At 44.3% G+C, this 21,970-nt stretch overlaps 1 protein-coding gene across 2 annotated transcripts in view; it reads right to left on the bottom strand.

Moving 5' to 3' along the window:
• LOC146861069 (transient receptor potential cation channel subfamily M member 8-like) overlaps window positions 1-21,970 on the bottom strand; it is a 187,630-nt gene that overhangs the window by 32,585 nt on the left and 133,075 nt on the right. For both annotated transcript variants that reach the window (XM_085645108.1, XM_085645107.1), the window contains exon 13: window positions 3,521-3,698. In XM_085645108.1, the coding sequence (XP_085501234.1) occupies window positions 3,521-3,698 (178 nt within the window). The remainder of the gene's footprint in view (window positions 1-3,520; window positions 3,699-21,970) is intronic.

Genomic DNA, 21,970 nt, shown 5'->3' with positions numbered 1-21,970 from the left:
GACTGGCCGTAGCGGGCACTGGGCAATCGCCCGGTGCGCCGCACGGGTGGGGGCCGTTTTTGGGCCCCTGGGGGCCGTTTTCGTTACAGGGCAGTTTTTTTTGCAAAATCGGCCCTGTAACAAAATCGGCCAAAAACCAGCCCTGGCAAAAAGCTCGGCGGCACCCCGCAGGAGTGGGGCCGGCCGAGTACTTTGCCAGGGCCGGTTGTGGTTCCCAGTCCGGCCCTGTTTTGTAGTACTACAAAACAAACTACAAAATGCTATTCACAAACCTATATGTAAGGTTTTATGTGTGGGGTTTGCGCCTCCACCTCTCCTGCTTTTTCTGTGCAGAGATCTTCACCCAAAGTACGGTAAATGTGGGAGGGAAAGAAGGAAGTGGCTGAAAAATGGGGAATACCACTAAAGGGAAGGGAAATAGAAAAGAGCAAGGAGTGGTTAATAGAGGGTTAGACTGGGGTTTAGGTGGGGGCATCTACCCACCCAAAAAAAGTAAGTTCATTCCTATTCACAGACTGCACTTCCAAAGTTACTCCAGTCAAAAAGGGAATTGAAATCGTGGTAAATTCCTCCTCCTCTAAATTCCTCTTCCTCAGAGCTGGAGTACGCCCAGCACCATTCATGACCACTCACAGATACTATAACACCCTCCCATAGAAATAATGACAGCAGGGCCTTAAAATAAAACCCTGCAGGAATCAATGTTAAAATAAATTAAAATGTTTACATTGATAAATTATAATGACATTTCATTTAACTTTAGAACAATCTGAAAATAAAACAGAATTATTCACATATTTTAAGATATTTTACTAACCTGTTTCAAATGTAAAAAATAATGTGACAATAACATTTATTAAAAATAATTAAATTAATGTTAATTAATTATATGCATTACTTTTAATAATTTCAAAACATTTGTTTTTATTTAGATTGGATTTTCTTCTTCAGAAGGAAGAAATCATTTTATTTTGATTTAAATATATTCAAAATAATTACAATTTTAATTTAAAATTATTTTAGTATTGCAGTAATATACTGTATCTACATAAGTATTTAACTTTAAAAATTATGTTTAAAATATTTTATAAACTTCTAAACTTTTCCCTATACTTTACCATGTGGAGATATTCACCCCAGTAGTGGAGGACGCTGCCAAGTGTGCAGAACGTCAAATATAGTTGTAAAGTCACTACTGGTCGAGCTTCTACTGTTGTATTTGAAGTTGTTGCTGACTTCATCCCCTTTTGTAAAGGAGTGAGGACATGGAAGTCTCCATTATTGAGTAAAAGTACACTTATAAATGGCGAATAGCTCAAAATAGCAAAATTATAAAAAAGTTAAGAGTAACCTTACACATGCAGATTTACTCATATGTAAGTTTACCATTGTGAATGGACCTCATTACATTTTGGGGGGAAAAGTTGGCAAGAAACTTTTTGGAGAGGTTGGACTTGAACTCAGGACGAAGGTCCTTCTATGCAACTATTGCATGTTCGGGTGCAAGATCAAGGTGGGCAGTAAGGAAACGTGTTATGGTTCAGGACCAGCTCTTTTGAGGATTATCCCACAGAAGGTAGGGGGTGGGGGTTTGGTGGTTACTACGGGTTAGTTCAGCAATCTGTCTCTTTTTTAAAAATCTGTGAATGATGTACTTGCAGTGTCCTTGAAGTGAAGTGCTTTTTTCTAGTTAAATCTTTACCTAGCAGAGTTTTTTTTATTTTTTATAATGGAGTTGCTTGCTATTATTTTTGTTGAAGAGTTGCTGAATGTTTTGTTCCATTGTGCACCTCACTACAAGCTAGATTTAAACCATTTGTTTCGATTGTATTACTTTAGACATGATTTTTGTTATTTATTTGTCATTTAGATTCTAACCTAAAAGTTGAATTTAATTTCCAGTCTAGGTAGGTCTAGTCAGGAACTCTTCACCTAGATGAAAAACTGGCTTAATTTAGACCAGATATATATGTGGGTCAGCATCATGAGCAATCATATAGCATAGTTTGGGGGTTAACCATCAAAACTGTGACCATTTGCAATAGTATATTTGTACTGATAAAGTCCAAAGACTTTTCACATCATGTGAGAAAGATTTATAAATATTGCAGCTGGTCACAGACTGTCAAAGTGAAAGTTAATGTTTTTAAGGACAACCACACCTTCTCTACTACTGTGAACCTGGATAATATTGTCTTTCTGAGCAATGAAAGCTGCTTTGAGAGGAAGCTGAAAGGTGACATGAATCTTTAAAAATGTGTTAAACATCTTTCAAAATTAGTATTTCAGCTCTTGACATTTTGGAAGCTTAGACACTTTCCACTAGTAAATTTTTCATGTCATTGAGCACCAATCCAATCAGGCCTAATGTATCCAAGTAAAAGGAGACTAAAAGAATTTCACCAGGGTCACAGAGAGTTAACAATGGAAGTTGAGGTATGGGACTCATTCATTTGTTTTGCAAAATATTTTTAATAGTTCAAAATGGAAAAAATAGTTTTCTCGTCAGCACAATGCAAATATTTAGGACTTATTTTCTGATATATTTCTTCATGAAATTGTGCTATAGTACTTAGGGCCCGATTATGATTTAGGTCATAAAGCATTCCGACTGAATTGGTTTCGGAATGGTTTCCGACCGAATCAGATTCGGAGAGTCCAACCGACCGATTACGATGGTTCCGGATAGCATTCGGTCGGACCCCCATTTACTTCAATGGGAGCCTGTGTTCCAACTGAATACATAGGCTCCCATTGAAGAAAGGGGTGCGTGGGGAAGATTGTGCACCCTGTGGCAGGCACCCCATGGTGCCTGCCACTGGGCATGGTCTGAAAGGGGCATGGTCTGAAAGGGGGTCCCTTGGGTACCCCCAAGGTGCCCATTCTGTGAAGGGAGGCGTGCTTTGGGCTCCCAAAGTCAGATTCCGACAGCCAATCCGTGTCTGAACAACAGATTTGGAAAGGCTGTTCGAATCCAACATTGTAATCGCTTGGTCGGAAACCTGGTCCGTTGACCTGTACAAGTCAGCTCCAAATGACTTGGTTCCTCCGAATGCCGTTCGAAACTGAGTCGGAACCGACTCGGACTGTCCGAACACTTTCCGAACATTGTAATTGTTTGGTCAGAAAGCTTTCCTAATCGGTTGGAATGACAGAATCCGATTCGGAGCCTTTCCGACCGATATCATAATCGGCCCCTTATAGTCTTAATGCAAGCCAGCTGGTTGATGTGAAATCTATGTGATAGACTTAAATTCTAAAACCAAGTAATTGCCAAAACGCTTTTATCAAGAATCCATTACCACAATCCTTTTACTTATGTCTCCGTTGCTTCCTGTTTTTCATGGGAAACCACTGAACACTTTCACCTCAACGCTGTCGTCTGCAGGTTGGAACTATTTTGTTGTCACCATAACAGAATCATTTTGTTGTTATGTTTTTTTGATAATGTGGTCATTGTAATGATTTTCTTGATAAAAATAAACTGGGAATATGTAGAAAATATTTGTGAATTACATACCCAAACATGGCAGTCAGCAGGTTCACCAGCAGAATGTTGATGAAGAGCATATAGATGCACATCAGTGGGATGGTCATCCACTGAGGGTACCGTGGGAGGCCATCAGAGTCTAACTCCACACATAGAGGCTTCGACTCGTTCCCATCGAAGGTGCAGAGATCAAAATCAATAGCAGTACCTGAAACAGAGCAACACGATGTGATGACTTTTGGGGTGAACATTAAACACATGATTGATCTATGGAGATGCCAAGCACCCGGGTACATTGTGTGAAGGATTTATGTCAGTATGACTGAAACCCTATAAAGAGAATGTAAAAATGTATGGAGGTTCCTGTAACCCCAGAAATAGAATTCCATACACTATATGTGAAGATTTTATGAATGTGACCAGTGACAAAAAACAGAGAAGAGAAAAGCTGCTCAAAGATCTGGAATCCATTATACTGAAAAAATGACATCCACCCTGCCCCTTGGAACAGCAAGTGTGCACCTCAAACACATGAACAAAGAGCAAAAAATACCAAAACATAGATATAAAAATTCCAGATTCTATGAATCAATGTACCTTACGAGGATTCAAACTGATGAATCTATGGAGCTGCCTGAAACCCAATGGAAGTGAGGATTAACATTGGAAGAGAAAATTGACACTGAATCCAAGGGGTGTGAGAGAAGAGACCTAGAATAAGAAATATTCACCCTTCTTCTTCCTCTTCACATTAAATATAACTTACCAACAGAGCTTGATGAGTACTTTGTCATCAGCATCCCTTTTAACGTATCCTCCCACAAATGTCCCTTTTCACTGGTCCCACTTCTTTGGTTTCTTTCTTTGACTATTAATCAGGGCTGGCTCTAGGTCGGTGCGACCGGCGCAGCTGTACCTGGCGCTGACCTTGGGGGAGTTGTGTTTAGAAATAACACAGGTTTAAAAAGCATGTGTGTCCAGCAGTTTTCAGGCAATAATAAAAATGTCAAGATAACTCGGGGGATTAATGTTCCTCCTGGAGAGAGATTTAAGTTTGTCTAGTTGCAGTTTCCACTCCTGATAAAGTAGCGCAGAGGCTTAAGATGCCTGCTGCAAAGAACGTGTACCATGCAAATTGCCCAACTGAATTTTATGTGGGTAGCTCTGTAGGTTACTGCTTTTGTCAGAGAGATCCTTTTGTTACTTGCAGTTCATAAGTTACATTCCTAATATAGGACAGTGAGCTGTGAACTGTCATCAGTCATCAAAGAGCTGCATGCAAACTGCAAGGTATAAGTTAGAACGTTATGTTTTCCCCAGGCTTTCATTATCCTAATGTAGCTAAAATAGGTTTGTTAGAGTAGAAATACATTCTAATTAGTAAAGCCGAACACTGTTAAACGTTTTAAATCCTTGGTTTGTGTTTCTCCAGACCAAACACCTTTAATTTATACTGTCTACTAGTATTGATGATGTGTGAATCCTAGACCTTGCAATCCACATTATCTTGTGGGACATTTCCTATAGACTGAACTACACACATATGATTCATTGTCTCTGTATAATGTGTGTGTGATGTAATGTGCTCTGGCACTCTACACTGGTATGAGTAGTGCTATAGAAACAAATTAAATGCATGTGAGAGAGGGGCTATGGAGAGATGAGGGGCACTAGCGGCAGTGCTTAATTTGTGCCGGTGCTTTCCGGTGCTCAGCCCCGGCTCCTATTTCACAGGGCCGGGGCTATAAAGTTTTCCTTCAATGGTTGGCTGGCCCGATAATTATTAAAAAATAAATGTACCTGTCCTTCAGGGTGGCTGCCGGGTATGTTTTAATAGGCTAGCCCACCCTGGTCCAGGCATGACGATACTGCATCTTCAGGTTAGCACGGCTGCTTGTTACGCAGACCGTCATGTTTAGTTAATTTTCTGACGCAGATTTTATAATTTTGTTTGAGGCCTGCCACCAGGCTCCCGTAGCTGAGCTGGGGGGAGGCAAGCTGTAACTGCGCAGGTGCAGGATGAAGTTTTCTGCAAAGGCACTCAACAATGAAGAGCAAGTTAAAAGAGCGCACTCCTCGCTGCCTAGAAATAAAACCGGCTGGCCATATTCTGCCCTCTGTGTTGTGTTTGAGACAGAGAGCATTATCGGCGTGAGACCCTGGCTGCTTGCTGGAAGACACCCATATTTGACAAAGCAAAGGCACAGGCACGTAAGTCAGGCAGTCAGACATGGCAACATGGTTCTATACAATTTGCAAAAGGTGTGTGTGTGTGTGCGTGTGTGGGTGGGTGGGTGTTCCCTGATTTAAAAAAAAACCTGAATGATTGTGAGCAGGTGCAGGAGGGAGCCCAGGCACTTTCCTATCATTCGCATTTTCACATTTACACCTGCAGTTTGTCTGAGCAGCGTCATTTTAGGGTAATATTTAATTCTAATCCATGTTATAAATATGTATATGCATACTCACCTGTTGAAATGATACATCTCTTAATATTAAATAGCAAATACAGAAAACCAATGTACGGTGTAGTTTCCTTAAGGGAACATCGTAAGAGACACAAAGCCATTTGTACCATTTCCCAAGAGGGAAAAGGTATTTAAACAGATTCTTTTAGTTCCTCTTCTACGTTTCGATCCCAAAACAATGACAAAATTAAAATGCATTACAGCTTGTATTTAAAAGAAGTAGTTGCATAATGGAGGCTGTCTTTTATAGCTTTGGAGACAGAGCAGGTTCTATATATTCATTTAGTTTTTTTAGAAAAATGAAACCTGCAGTGAAAATATGATCTTATATGTTTTTATCATGCAATATAAAACCCATATAAAAACCTAGAAAATACTATTTGCAAACATTCCTAGTAGATTAGATTAGAGTGGGAACCTTAAAAGCAAGCACGCCCTGTGAACTGTTTTAATTTGTAGCCATGGAAAGCCCTATTTCCACCATGTGCAGCAGCTGGGTTGGAACGTGACATGTTCCAACCGCTCTCCTTCCATAAAGGGCAGAGGTGGGATGCTGAGGCCAGAAATCTTCCCATTGCTTCCTCCCTCACAGTGATTCCCCGGTTTGTGACCCAGAGGCAACAGACTGTGGTGCCAGTGCTTAATCGGAGGTGAGCGTTGCCCACTGAAGCCCACAACCACCAGCACTGATTTTAGGGGACCAGCATGTATTTTACCTCAACAAACTTTGATCCAGGGCCTCAGAAAGGAAAAACACAAAAGGGGGGGAAAAACGAGGAAGAGAAAAATGGAAAAACAATGACAAAGAGGGAGTAATTAAGGAATAAAAGTAACCTGCTCGAGTCAGATATAGAGGCTGGGAGTGTCTGGTGGTGGATTAAAGAGGCTTGAGGTAGAAGCAAGAGTCGCAGTCTTTGTGTTTAGCACCCCAACGTTTCATGACTCCGGACGAGTTTGAGCCCCAGCACTTAATCTTTTACAAATTAAGCACTGACTGGCAGAGTATGGAAGTGAGAGAATTTTTGTGTTGGAGATGCGCCAAAAGAGATTTAGGTCGACACAAGCACTAAAGCCAACCCTGTTCTCCATTTCCAACTACCGCTGTTAATCACTAATACATTTATATCACCGTCATATCCCGATTATTCGTTTTCTTTCTTTCTTTTTCCAGATCACCTGCAAATTCAGAAGCTGATTTTCTAATATAACTTCAAAGGTACTCGCCACCAACAGAACAGATATCCGAAAGAGCTCTTTGTAGATATTTCCATTCTGCCCTCTACCAGCCACATATGTCATGTCAAGGTTGCTGTCTCTGTTTAGTGCACAAAGATGTATGTCAATTTCTGTGTTCTTGCCGCAGCAAGAGTATATGCTCAGTTCCTTGTGCTAAGAGATTTGCTTGTTGAAACTTCAGTTGTCACAATCAATTAATTTCTGAATAACTCAGTTGACAAATGCTCAAATTCCCAAATCTAGTGCCAAGTTCATTAGTGAGATGAACTGAGATCTGGGTGCCATCAGTACCTTAAAAGTTTGCATAAAAAAACTAACTTAAAGCTATAGCAATTGCACCGTAGTTTGTTAAAAGCAGTAACTGGATGATTAGGCAAGCAAATGTATCCCAGACGACTGTTCCTGCCTTACATGTTCATTTAATAATTTCATAAGGTATGCCAACTGGTAATTAGAATAGGAATTGCATGCCTTCGATAAGTACTCTCTAAATTTCTCATCAAACTGGAGAAATGTGTCTGAAGAAGACTGTATATAACCGCCCAGTTAATGTTTGAAAAATTGGATAAATAAAGATAAAACAAAAAAAATCTAATCAAACATCATAAAAAGTGAAACAATATGCCGACCTGGGATGCATTTCTGCATGAATTTATGAGTATTCATGCATCTTTAAAAGGCCATATTCTAATACTATTCTCCTTATAAATAAATAAAAATAAAATTTCCATTTTGATTGAACGGATTTGAAGAGTGACATAATAAAGCAAATCAAATTAATTGTGATATACAAGAAAGCATGACATGTAGACTTCATTTTAGTTTTAATAAGGTTCATGATCATTTTAAATATTTCTAATCACACAATGAAATATGTAAAGATTTTTGGAATTTGTGATAGTCTGGGTCACAGATAACTACTTCTAGGGACCATGGCAATCTTGTGAAGAGGTGGATGAGCTACCTAGAAGTGTTGGGTGATGGAAGGTGCTTGTAGTGACTGTATTTATTTAGTGAAGCCCAACTATATTGAACCCACTATATTGTGGCTCTCTACATGGGAGGCATAAGACTGTGGGACATTGTATCTAAAATATGGGAAGCATAAGAATTAAATAAAAAAAAGGGCAAAGAATACAATAATTTAAAAAAACAGTCACAGGGCTCCTCTCCCCTGAGATGACGTAATGTAGCATGATGTAGTACATCCAATATAAAGACCCATGATGTGGTGGGTCAAAATATAGCGTATTACAATGAGTGATTGTGAACCACAACGGCGTAGTGACACACTGACATACTGACATTGGATTGCTGTTCGAAGGTCCACTGTGTCTCAAAGTTAATCCCAAAGTTACTCCTTCTTTGGGAAGTTTGGGGGATTCCCGTAGAATCAGAAGAACAGCAGGAAGGTACTGCTGTGGTGGCTGGTTGTTCATGGACTGTTATCTGAAGAAATATCACCCTACATGACTGATGGTGTCCATGGCCATGGACCAGCCAAGAGGCATCAAGGTGCATGTTGTCCCTGGAGGAGGACAGTTCTGCTTTATATAAGTTAGGTTGTTTTGGTCCTTTGATGAAATTGAAGGTCAGAAGTAATGATGTCAGCAGTGCTGAAAGGCCAGTGATGAGCTGGTAATTGGATAGAATCAAGGGGTCTGCACCTGTTTGTTTTTTAAGGAGGCAATGATTACAGCATTACCCCAAGTAAATCTAAAATATAAACATGCAGTCTAGCTTCAGTTGAATGCTTTGTGTTGTGTGGTAAGAGAATTATGTGTAAAGGAAGGACCTATAATTCAGAGGATTGATTCAAAACCCTAGCACACGTGATATTCAAATTATGGTTCTTTTCCCCATGTTGTTCACACAAAACAGTTAATCAATCAGTCGAGTCAAATCAGGTTTTCCAGTCAGTAAAACGTTCTTAGGCCAACACGTGTTTCGTTGCCTCAGTAATTTTATACATGCGACTTGTTCACGGCTAGGCTAGGTAAGAAAACAATACGATAGCTTATGTTACATTTTTAAACGTATACATACGTCTTTTAAGAACAAATGTGCTACCAGGGGAAAGTAACAAGAAAAGGTGCCTATGCATGCATATGATAGAATGACAGTTAGAGTTTTGGTTTAAGACCCCAACGAAAAAGGATTCCCATAATTTCATTCAATTTTCACATGGATGGGGGCGCTAGAGGGCGCCAGACCAACATGGCCGCACATCCGTGAGGCTCTCGCCAGCCGGGCGATTAATTTATCCTTCAGCCCATCCGCACGCACGGAAACCCACATCTAAGCGGCACTTACGGTACAGATCGAGGGTGAGCACGCTCGCTGAGATTTTTGAGCCGATCTGTCCTTGCGCTCCGGAGATAGGAGCGTTGTTCCCTCCCGCGGGCGAGGCTGCGGACCATCCTGAGGGAAAGAAGCGGCGTGCGCGAGCACGCGAGGTCAGGGACTCGCCGAGGTCGGAAGGCCGTGGAAATCCAGACGGCGGCAGCGCGAGCCACGCGCGGGAGATTGGGAGCCCTGGTACGGAGAAGACGACGCTAAGCGCTCTGAGTGGAGGTGAGGTGGAGGCAGGCGTGGGAAGAACTTTCAGGCTCAGGCCGAGAAAACCCTCAGCAGTGGTGAGGAGGTTCCCGCACTTCCATCAAAAAGCGAGGCATACGAGGGGGTGGAGAGGTGGTGATCCCCCATCGGCGCTGGCTGGGCTGTGGCCGCCGAATCCCATCCTTTCTCGGGGCTTGTGGCAATGCAGAGCTCGCCATCGGAAAAAGTGCAAATAACTTGCCTCATTACAGACGGGAGGAGGAGACTCAACTAGGTGTAAGCCTTCAGAGCGGTGAATCGCTCCCATAGCTCGCCGGAGGTCGCCCCTTCGATCATCTAGGCCGGAGAAGACGACGCTGTGCGCCCTGGGTGGAGGTGAGGTGGAGGCAGCCGTGGGAAGAACTTTCAGGCTCAGGCCGAGAAGACCCTCAGAGGTGGTGGGGAGCTTCCCGCACTGCCATTACAATCCGAGGCATACGAGGGGGTGGAGGGGTGGTGATCCCTCATCAGCGCTGGCTGGGGCTGTGGCCGCTGAATCTCATCTTGTCTCGGGGCTTATGGCAACGCAGAGCCCGTCATCGGAAAAAGTGCAGATAGCTTGCCTCATTACAGACGGGAGGAGGAGACTCAACTAGGTGGAGGCCTTCAGTTCTACGAATCGCTCCCATAGCTCGCCGGAGGTCGCCCCTTCTATCATCGAGGCCATCGGATAATACAAGGCACAGCTCGACATTCCTGGGCGGTGAGACGGGGCGCTGTGGAGGCCGCTCACCGCACCCTGCAGTAGGGCTCTTGTTGGCTCTACCGGGCGGTTGGGCGGTGGGGGCGCTCCGGGCTTTGCTCCTGTGCTGGAGCCTGCCCCGCATACATTGTCAACATGGGGAAACCGGACGCTAAGCAATCCAAGCTCCCCTTTGAGTCCCACAAGAAAAAGCCCCGAGCCCCGCCGCCAGAGGATGGCGACTCTGATGGGGGTGATGGCGCAGAGGTGGATTGGAAGGCGCTCCTGCTCACAATGCAGACAAGTCTCACCTCTATAGACTCTAAGCTTGACAACATGTCCAAACACCTGGACTCTGTGGTGCATCGCCTTGATCAGCAGGAGGAAAGAGTGAAGGAAGCGGAGCAGAGGGTATCCGGGCTGGAGGATGGGGCGGCGACCACTGCCACCAAAGTATCACAAATGGAGAGACTTTTAAAGGTGATCGCCGATAAGAACAAAGATTTAGAGGCGCGGTCGCGCCGCAACAATGTGCGCCTTATTGGCCTTGCGGAGTCCACGAATGTGGGCAAGATGGAGCACTTCATTGAGAAGCTATTGGCTGACCTTTTTGGCATGGAGGCTTTCTCCCAGCAACTGGTGGTGGAGCGGGCCCACTGCTCTCTCGGCCCCCGGCCCATACCCGGAGCCCCCCCTAGACCTGTCATCATCCGATTCCTGAACTATAGAGACCGTGATACCTTACTACGCCTTGCCCGGGAAAAACAACCGGTCCAATTTGAGAACACCACGCTCTCCTTCTACCCGGACTTCACGCAATCAGTGCAGGATGCGCGACGCAAGTTTACGGCAGTTAAAAAAAGACTTCTCCAGAGTGGCATCCAATACTCTATGATATATCCGGCTAAGTTACGAATAGTCCACCAGGGCAACCAGCACATCTTCCAGGATCCATCACAAGTGGAACACTTTCTAAAAGACAACAAGCGACCCCAGAGCACTACTCGGTCCCCCTCGGGGAGAGCCCGCTCCCGCTCGCCTACCTCTGCGCTGGACTGATGGGAGGCTTTATTACCATTGTTATATCATTCATGTATGTTTTTTTTTTCCTCAGTCCCACCTTACGATATGTCTTTTTATTAATGACAGAGACTGCTCTACACGTTGGGTTTAAATTGCTCGCCTAAAAGCCGTAAAGCTTCAGCGATTTCAGGGTTGCCGTGATGCTTTTAGCATAAGTTCGCCCTGGCACTTCCCTGCACTTCCCTCCCCTTCCCGCTTCTGCCGCTAGTTACTGAAACGAGCGTGCAGCGTTTCTGGACCCCTTGTGTCCCCCAATATGGGTGTACCCCAATAGGGTCATGACTTGGTTTTTTGGGTTTGTACGGGGGGGGGGGGGAAACATGCCCGGCATGATTGGGATGTCGGTGTGGGTGGGGGGGGATGTTCTCAGGAAATTGTTTATGTTTTGGTTAAGTACGGAATGGACAAAGTCGCAAAGCATAGAGCTGAATTATTCCTTGACAATTCCCGGACAAAAGTAGCACTAGGACAGGTACTTGACAGAGCCCACGTTGAACAATTGCTCTCTTATTGGAGATATGAGCCACGCCAGCAATCTTGATATTAACGCGGGGGACTGATCTCCACTATCACTTGGAACGTTAGGGGACTGGGTGACCCCAGGAAGTGCAGACAGATAGTGGGTTCGTTGGATAGACTGAATGTGCATATAGTATTTTTACAGGAGACCCACATGGACCCCCAGCGCAGGGGTAGCTTCGCTGCTAGATGGGCGGCGCATTCGGTCTTTGCACCGTACTCCTCTTATGCGAGAGGTACTGCTATCTTGATAAAAAGAAATATCCCCTATACCCCTTTGGGAGATACGGCCGACCGGGAGGGACGGTATTGTTTAACGTGGGGTAGGATTGGCAATGAAACAATCACTTTGGCCTGCTCTTATGGTCCTAATTGCGATGATCCTAGCAGCTTCATTGCCCTCTGGAATAAGATCCGAGACATAGGATCGACACACCTGATATGGGGAGGGGATTTTAATGCAGTTCTCAGCCCAGTCTTAGATAGATCGAACCCCTCTGCACATCACTACACAAACACGCATAGATATTTGCGAGACATATGTGACACTCAGGACGTCATAGACGCTTGGCGGCACTTACACCCGACACGAACAGAGGGCACACATTGGAATACAGCACACGCCTCCTGGGCTAGATTGGACTACATCTTAATCTCTTGGGGGCTGGCCCCGTCTTTGGCAGCGGTACAGCATGTAGGTCGCACGTTCTCCGATCACTCCCCAGTAATGGCTAGGTTCCGATTACAGGACATAGTGGGGAAACCACCTGCATGGAGACTACAACCCAACATATTACTTGACGAACTCTTCCGTAATGAATTGGGACAAGACATTGAAGACTTCCTTTTACATAATAAGGGGTCAGTGGAGCGGGTGGCAACTATGTGGGAAGCGCTGAAGGTCACGGTGCGAGGTATCTGTATTTCCAAGAGCTCAGGCATACTGCGGGCATTGCGTAACACATTACATACACTGGAGCGCACACTACACTCACTGGAAACCCGATCGGACTACGCTACCAACGCAGATGCACAACTTCAATACAGAATAGCATTGACTGACTATAAATCCACTGCTGATAGGGAGGTCAACTTCCGAAGTAAATACTTCAAGGCTAGGGCGTACGGGGAGGGAGAGCGCCCCGGGAAGTTTCTGGCGGGAGTAGTGAGGCCCCCTCGGCGTTCTAATTTTGTCTTGGAGCTGGAGGGTGACGGAGGGGAACCTCTGCGTGACATACAATCGATCATGGCCGCTTTCACTACACACTATGCAACACTCTATACCACTACCAGGGTTGGCACTCTGGAAATGGATGACTACCTGAGGGAGCTCACCTTGGGATGGCTGCCGGACTATCAAAGAGAATTCTTGGCAGCGCCCATTGGATTGGATGAAATTAAAGACGCAATAGGGCAGATGGCATCCGGGAAGGCGCCCGGTTTAGACGGTCTGCCCATGGATTTTTATAAGGCTTATGTGGACATACTGGCGCCGGTGCTTCGAGAGGTCTTCCTGGAGGCACATGAGTCCGGGACACTCCTGCCGTCAATGCAGGAAGCTTTAATCACCTCTCTGCTGAAACCTGGGAAACCGCCTCAGTCTTGCGATTCTTATCGCCCCCTTTCCCTAATCAACTGCGATGCTAAAATATTGACTAAGGTGCTGGCTAATCGTCTGCAGTTGTTGATAGAGGGACTGGTGTTATCTGATCAAGCGGGATTTATTCCCGGCAGGGCTACCTCACACAGCCTTCGTACCCTTTTTTCGATATTGCAAAATGTCGACCCTGGCTTACCAATGGTGGCAGTCTTTTTAGACGCCACTAAAGCCTTTGACTCATTGGAATGGGACTACCTCCTTTGCATACTACGAAACATGGGACTGCCAATAGGCTTTATGAAGTGGATCACAATCCTTTATCATAAACCCGTGGCTAGAGTCAGTGTGAACGGCTGGATATCTGAGGCCTTTAGGATATCAAGGGGCACTCGCCAGGGGTGCCCCCTATCTCCCCTGTTATTTGCACTGGCCATGGAACCATTGGCAGCCCGGCTCCGGCAACACCATCGGGACAAAGCTCTGCGTTGCCTCCAGAGACAAGTTCTGATCTCCCTCTACGCGGATGACATTACACTTTACATTCGAGATCCATCCGTCAACCTTAACCCTATTTTGAGGGAATTCATCCGCTTTGCGGTTCTGTCAGGTATTCACATTAACTGGGGTAAATCTACTATCTTCCCACTTACAAAGGTGGCACAACCTTTCCCCCTTGATTATCCTTTGCAATGGTGCGGCAGTGTGGTCAGATATCTGGGCATAATGCTCTCTCGTGATCGCGAGGAACTAATGCGGTTGAATTATGGCTGTGCAATTGACCATATTCAGACATGCGTGACCAGATGGATCACGCTACCCCTCTCCATGGCGGGCCGAGCATCCCTCATTAAGATGGTCATTCTTCCAAAACTCCTTTATCTATTTTTAAACATCCCATACCACCCGGGCAAGTCCTTTTTCAAATTTTTGCGTTCTGAACTCATCCAGCTGGTTTGGGGAGGGAAGCGACCTCGTTTGAGCTGGGATTTTTTGACTCGTCCATTTGCCCAGGGAGGTTTTGGTTTACCGGAGTTTGAACTATATTATTACAGCGCTCAGGCCCATTTTGTCTATTATTGGATCCATCCTCCCCCTTTTATGCCCCAGGTAGCGGTCGAACATTTGCTGGCAGATCCTATCCCGCAGGAAGGGGCATTATTTAGTGTACCGGAGACACAGGTTGCATATCAAACTACCGTCTCCAGCTCCGTTCTAGCCTGGCGGCATATTGCGCAAAAAGTCCAGACGACGCTGGTTTATTCCCCATTGCTCCCACTAGCGTATCACCCTATACTACCTCTGCTGCAGGAACAATTGTTTAAAAAAGTGATGACCAAACTTAAAATTAAGACGTGGGGGGATCTTTATCAGGGGGGACGCTTTCGTTCAATGGCACACATGTTTGGGGACCTGACACCTACACCCATGGACACGTTTCTGTGTATTCGGCTATGTAGTGGGATTCAGGCAGTGACAGAGGCGTTCCCTGACGAACCACCCACTTTGGATCCACTACACCAGCTGCTCAAAGCTGACTCTCCTGCACACGCGGTCTCTAAACTATATCATTCACTGCACACCACACTCGAGCCCTGCAGAGCGCGTACTAGATGGGAGGAGGAGCTGGGCACACTCATGGAAGACGAGCTGTGGAGCTTTTGCTGCCAACAGACTGAGCAGATCTCCTCCAGTAGTAGATTCAGGATTATTCATTATAAATTCTTGCACAGACTCTATTACACCCCCGCCCAACTGTGCAGGATTGGCCTCCGAGAGGATGACCTCTGTGGGCGCTGTCGCGCGCCAGCGGCGGACTTTTTACATCTAGCTTGGGGATGCCAGGAGGTTGCTAGATATTGGCAGCAGGTGTATTCGGGCCTATCTGAGATGATAGACACCCCTCTGAGTCCATCTCCAACACAGGCACTATTGGGTTACACGAAAACAATCAGGCGACCGTACCGTAGATTCACAACAGTTGCTCTCTTATTCGCGAAGAGACGAGTGGCCTGTAGGTGGGGGAGGGGAAGAGCCCCCAAATTCAAAGAGTGGATACAGGACATGGTGCACTGTCAGGATGCTCTGCTCAGGTACGCGGAGCTTCTACCTACCGCCTCCAAACTGGTGGATATCTGGGGTCCTCTAAAGAATTATCTGTTGTCACATCCCATTGCACAGAATGACGTCACTGTCGATGCTAATACAGGATCCACAACGTAGTCCTAGTTGGGGGCACGGTGGGTGAGGCAGCGTACTCAGGCAGCTATACGACTTGGGCTGGGTGGATGGGTCGTGCCATAACACCCATTTAAACACGTTTGAGGTGCTGTGAATTTTATGGGTATGATTTGGGCTGGTATCGCCGATGGGGACTTCTGGTGTCGCCCGAGAGAACCGGGACCGGACAAGATGGGGTGCCCTAATATTAGTTAGTAAGCAAGAGTGTTCTTGTCTCTCGCTTTATATCTCCCAGATTTGGAAGCCTATTTACAGAAGAAGGGTGCTTATTGACCGCCCAGCGGAGCTTTATATCTCTCAGATTTGGAAGCCTATTTACAGAAGAAGGGTGCTTATTGACCGCCCAGCGGAGCTCACATGTGTTGTAACAATTTGGAGAACACCCCACGCCACAGGATTAATGTTGCCTGGAATTATCTCCACATTAGGAGTATGTATACTGACTCTAATCTTGGAGGGATATATATTCAGTGTAGCTTGAGATTTAAGACAGGACTATTTGAACGTATACTGATATACAAATACGTTTCTTTTGTGTCTCCCCATAGACTATATTTCAGTATTACTGTTCAGGTTGGTTGTCTCGGTCTTTCTTGGACTCTTACTGCATGTTTTAAGAGGCTGATCGATTGGATGAAGGAAGTGGTGGTTTCACATTGGTCGTAGGTCACAGTGTGACAATTTTAGTTTCATCTTTAACTTTCTTATTTCAGTGCAACTGGGTGTAAAACCACATAGAACTTAATTCTGTCACATATATTTTTCAGTATTCACTTGTGCAAACCAATCCATGTGCAAATTGTATGAAATTATGGGAATCCTTTTTCGTTGGGGTCTTAAACCAAAACTCTAACTGTCACTCTATCATATGCACGCATAGGCACCTTTTCTTGTTACTTTCCCCTGGTAGCACATTTGTTCTTAAAAGACGTATGTATACGTTTAAAAATGTAACATAATCTATCGTATTGTTTTCTTACCTAGCCGTGAACAAGTCGCATGTATAAAATTACTGAGGCGACGAAACACGTGTGGGCCTAAAAATGTTTTACTGACTGGAAAACCTGAAGTTTGATTAAAGAAAAGAAAAAGAAAGGAACTCGACTGATTGATTAACTGTTTTGTGTGAATAACATGGGGAAAAGAACCATAATTTGAATATCACGTGTGCTAGGGTTTTGAATCATTGTATCTTGTTGCTTTTTGTCACAATAACTTGGGGAGGCGGGTGGTTCTCCCTTACCCTATAGCACCGTCACTAATCAGAAACTCACCTTGTAAATTTTAGTGAAACCACCTTTGGCACCTACACCCTATTAACTATACCACCTAACCAGCCGCGGTCGGTAGTAGGAGTTCCTGCAGGGCGGTGATGTCGGGAAGGGGGAGGGGCAGGGTGGGGGGTAGTAAACTATGTATTACGGAGGTTTACAGGTAAGTAAACATAAGAATTAATAAAACGAATTTTGTTGCGTGCACTGCATCGCATTTGGGGATGCAGTGCACGCAACGAAATTCGTTTTATTAATTTATATGTTTACTTACCTGTAAACCTCCGTAATCCATAGTTTACTACCCCCCACCCTGCCCCTCCCCCTCCCGACGTCACCGCCCTGCAGGAACTCCTACTACCGACCGCGGCTGCACCTAACCTATAATTCAGAAGACCAAGTTCAGCATGTCGGCATTCCAGGTGTCTGATGGGGGGTTCTGATTAAAGAGATATAAGCTTTTTGCGATTGCAGCCACATAGATGGCTGAGAATGGTGCAGCGGTATGAAGGGGTTTACAAGGAGAGGCCATTGAATGTGAAATTACCTGGAAAATACTGATCTGGAAACTGAAGAGATGATATGGCCTGTTGAAAAGAGATTGCTAAAGAACTGGGATGAGGTCTTGCAGAGTGTGATCAACTCCCTACAGATACGGAGAGTTTTTTAGGCCTTCCCTGAAACATAGATGTTTGATTGGAAATACGTTTTGTGACCTCTGTAGGGCACCTGTGGCAGGCTATACAGTCCTAGGCATGCTGGGAATTCTTCCAGTGCCTCGATGACATTTGAACATGTTGATTCAGTAGGCTGGTGTACCAGTCGTCCACTGTGTGCTTAGTCAACATAGATGTCTTGGTTTTGATGGGTGCTATTTGATCATGGGAAATGTCATGGGTGATGGGACCTCATTTAGGATGCCTGAAGGTGACCGGTCGTTCACTGCAAGGGCTTGCAAAAAGCTGGCTGGTATGACGACTGACAAGCTTCTCGGAATGGGAGACGGAAGAATAGCAACTTGCGAGTTGAGTTTTGTGCCTCATTGCAGGCGTTGATTAGGGGCCAATATAGGATCGGCCCTGAAAGTCAGAAACTTGGAAGTTCTGGGTTAATGAGAACAGAAGACCCAGGTTATAGAGTTTGTCATGCGTTGGGTTTTCGATAAGTTACTAGAAATACAGATTGTCCAGCACTGACTGTAGGCTTTGAAGGAAAAATCTCTCTAAATGTTGAAGTCCCTAAGACTGTGCACTCACTTTGATAGAGCTGCAAGATGATTAAGATTGATGATATATAGGGGGGCGTGGCTTGAACGCCGAAGGAATATGGCGGACCCTGCTTGAGCTCCGCTTCGTCGCGGGACTCGGAACCTGCTAAATACCGTCGTTTCGGCATGGTGCTGCTGTGAGGGACTGCAAAGCAATGGGGACATCGCGGTGAGTCTTTTGACCGCCTCCGCTCCGAACTTCCTCACATTTGGCGGCCTTTCTTCGCATCGGCGGTTTTCCTCCCTCAGAGATGCGAGCGGCCGCCATTTTGTTCCGTTTTTCGCGGCGCTCGCTTCTCCCTCTCCAGACTTTGTCGACTTCTGAATTGAGGCTGTGTTGCCTCCAACCAGTTTTTTTGTGATGCCTGAAGCCCACCTCTGGATCTACTATTGTTGTTTTTAGCCGTTTTTCACCACTTCCTGATACTGCAGTGCACTGGCCCGCCTCCTACTTCAATATGCATCGCTTCTCCTCACATGTGCTGTACTTCATGAGGTGCCCTTGCGGTTAGTGTTTTCTCCAATTTCTGCTGCTTTTGCCAGGTGCTCTCTGTCTATTATTGATGGACTACTTTCATTCAAGGCTTGGGTCCACTGTTTTTTTTTTATTACTTACATCAGTGCATTGTCCTTGGGGTACCTCGGTCTTGTTCCAGCCCAAGCTCACGTCCATTTCCAATCGCCAATTCCTGAGTTGATACAGTGCACCTGCGTGAGTGGCGTACTTACCTCCTTACATTGCAGTACCGTCAAAAATGTTGCTGCTTTGAATTTACTTTCTGGTTTGACTTTCTGGTTTGACTTTCTGTTGTTTTTGATGATGGCTAGCGATCCCCACATGTCCAGACCATCGGTTTCTGGCACAAAACCGAAAAGGCACAAAAATGATCCACCTTCACCAATTTTATCATCGCAGAATCCAATCCTGGATACCATCTTGGATGAGGTTCGAGGCCTTCAGCCCTTCATGACCGCCACCAATGACAAGCTTAAGCAAATTGAGGAAAGATGGATTGTTATGGAAAGTAAAGTTCTTGATCTTGAGCAACGAGTCAGTGACATTCAAGATATCTCTACAAAGATTCCTCTTCTTGAACAAGAAATTTTGAAACTAAAACTCCACACTGAGGATCTTGAAAATCGTAATCGTAGAAACAACTTACGCCTTTTTGGCCTGCCGGAAAATGTTGAAGGGTCTGACCTAGTCTCATTTCTACAGAAATTTCTTCCAGAGCTTTTGGACATTCAGTCATTGTCTAATCCTCTCAACATACAAAGAGCGCACCGGTTGGGTCGGCTTCAGCCATCTGCTAATAAACCTCGTGGTATTATAATGTTGTTCTTGGAATTCACCGAACTCATGCAAGTTTTGAAGGCTGTCAGATTTAAGCGTCGCCTTATTTGGTCTGGTCATAACATTTTAATTTCTCAAGATATATCTAATGCTACAAACGCCAGACGCAAAGAATTCCTTGCTCTTCGGCCTCAATTGCGACAACTCAACATTCAATATGGAATTCTTCATCCCTGCCTCTGCAAAATCACTCATGAGGGTCGCTCTCGCTCCTTTGAGGATCCGGATAAACTCAAACTTTTTCTTCATAACTTTTCCTCACATGGCATGGATACTGGCTCTTGATTTCATTTACATTATTGGATTGTTCCTGCTTTAATTGTTTTATTGACTTGCCTGTTTTCTTATGTTGATTTTCTGTCCTTCTTTATTCTTGTGAGGCTTATAGCCCATTTCTTATTTTTTCTGCCCCTGCTTTCACTGTGGTCCGCGTCCTTCGGTGTCACTACGTTTCCCTGCTCTTAGATCTTCTTTCTTTTTACAGATCTGGATGTTCTTCCTTGGTCTGTTTACTTTTCTCTTCTTCCCTCTTTCACACCTCTTTCCTCTTCCTCTTCCTTCTTTCTATTTTTCTTTTCTTCGTTCTTCCTCATTTTTAATCTTGTTATCTAGGTCTGGCTTATCTCCTAAGACTTGTCTTTCTGTTTTACTTATTGTAACATGTCTTTCCTTTTTTTTTCTTGTCAATCCTGCAGTTTTATGGTCCTATGTTCGTACGTTCCCCTGTTCCCGGAAATATGGTTAATGTCGTGTCGTGGAATGTTCGTGGTCTGGGCCACCCCGTCAAGCGTCAAAAGGTATTGTCTCATCTAGCTAAACTTAACACCCAGGTTGCTTTTTTACAGGAAACTCATTGCAATGATAAAGAATCACTTAAACTTAAACGTCAATGGGTCAATCAGATTGTTTTCTCTCCTGCTAATGACCGACACGGTGGTGTCGCTATTTTATTTCATAAATCCATTAATGCTCAAATCTTATCATCTGAGTGTGATCCGAATGGTCGATGGATATTGGCTGAGGTCATCATTAATAAACGACAACTGACTTTTTTCAATATTTACGGGCCTGTTAAACCAGACATTGATTTTTGGAATTCTATAAAATTGAAATTATTATCAATTCCCAATTCTAATATTGTGATTGGTGGTGATTTTAATAATTGGTTGGATCCGTTCACTGATAGGCAATCCAACCGCAAGTTCAAACCTGACAAATCCCACAAATCCTTTCAAACAGCCATTTCCTCTCGTCCTCTATTCGATACCTGGAAAACATGTAACCCTGATACCTCAGAATTTACTTTCTTTTCACCTGTACATCATACTAGATCTCGTATTGATTATATTCTTATTTCTAAATCACTGCTACCTTGTCTCCAGTCATCTGAGATTGGATCTATTTTTATTTCTGACCATGCTCCTGTCTCCACCCATATTGACTTATCTCTCACCACTTGCAAACAAGGAGATGGCGTTTCAATAACTTTCTTTTATCAGATCGTACTTTTATTTCAGAAGCGACCTCTTTTATTAAGGAATTTTTTTCTTTTAATAAATCTTTAGATACCTCCCTACACAACAATTGGGATGCTTTTAAAGCATCTTTCAGAGCTTTTACTATTGCCTATTCCTCAAAGAAGAAAAAATTGCTGCATGCTAAATATAAAGAAACTTTAACCCATATAAAAGCGTTAGAGCATAAGTATTATTCTTCCAAATCCTCCTCATCTCTACAAGAGTTAATCAAAACTAAATCCACCCTGAATAAGATTGCTACAACGGATGCCTGTAATATTCTCCTCAAGGTTAAGTCGAAATATCACGGAGGCCAAAATAAAGCCGGGAAAATGTTAGCAAACTATCTAAAAATTAAATCAGAACGAAAAGCTATTGGCCCAATCCATTCAGAATTTGACGACTCTCTCCTCTCATCTGATTCGGATATTATTGACACATTTCAATCGTATTACAAGCTCTTATACACAGAAACCACCAATCCCTCTGAAGATGATTTTGCTACTTTTTTCAGGGATATCCCTAAGCCTCAAATTTCACAAGATAATTTTCAACCCCTTGAAGAAGAAGTGTCCTTACAAGAATTATCTGATGCACTTAAATCTATGAAGAAAGCAAAAGCTCCTGGCCCGGATGGCTTTTCAATT

Source organism: Triturus cristatus, chromosome 3_1 (assembly GCF_964204655.1).
Source record: "Triturus cristatus chromosome 3_1, aTriCri1.1, whole genome shotgun sequence".
Taxonomy (NCBI): Eukaryota; Metazoa; Chordata; class Amphibia; order Caudata; family Salamandridae; genus Triturus; species Triturus cristatus.
Note: the sequence above shows the minus strand (reverse complement) of the source record. Positions and strands in the feature narration are given on the sequence as shown.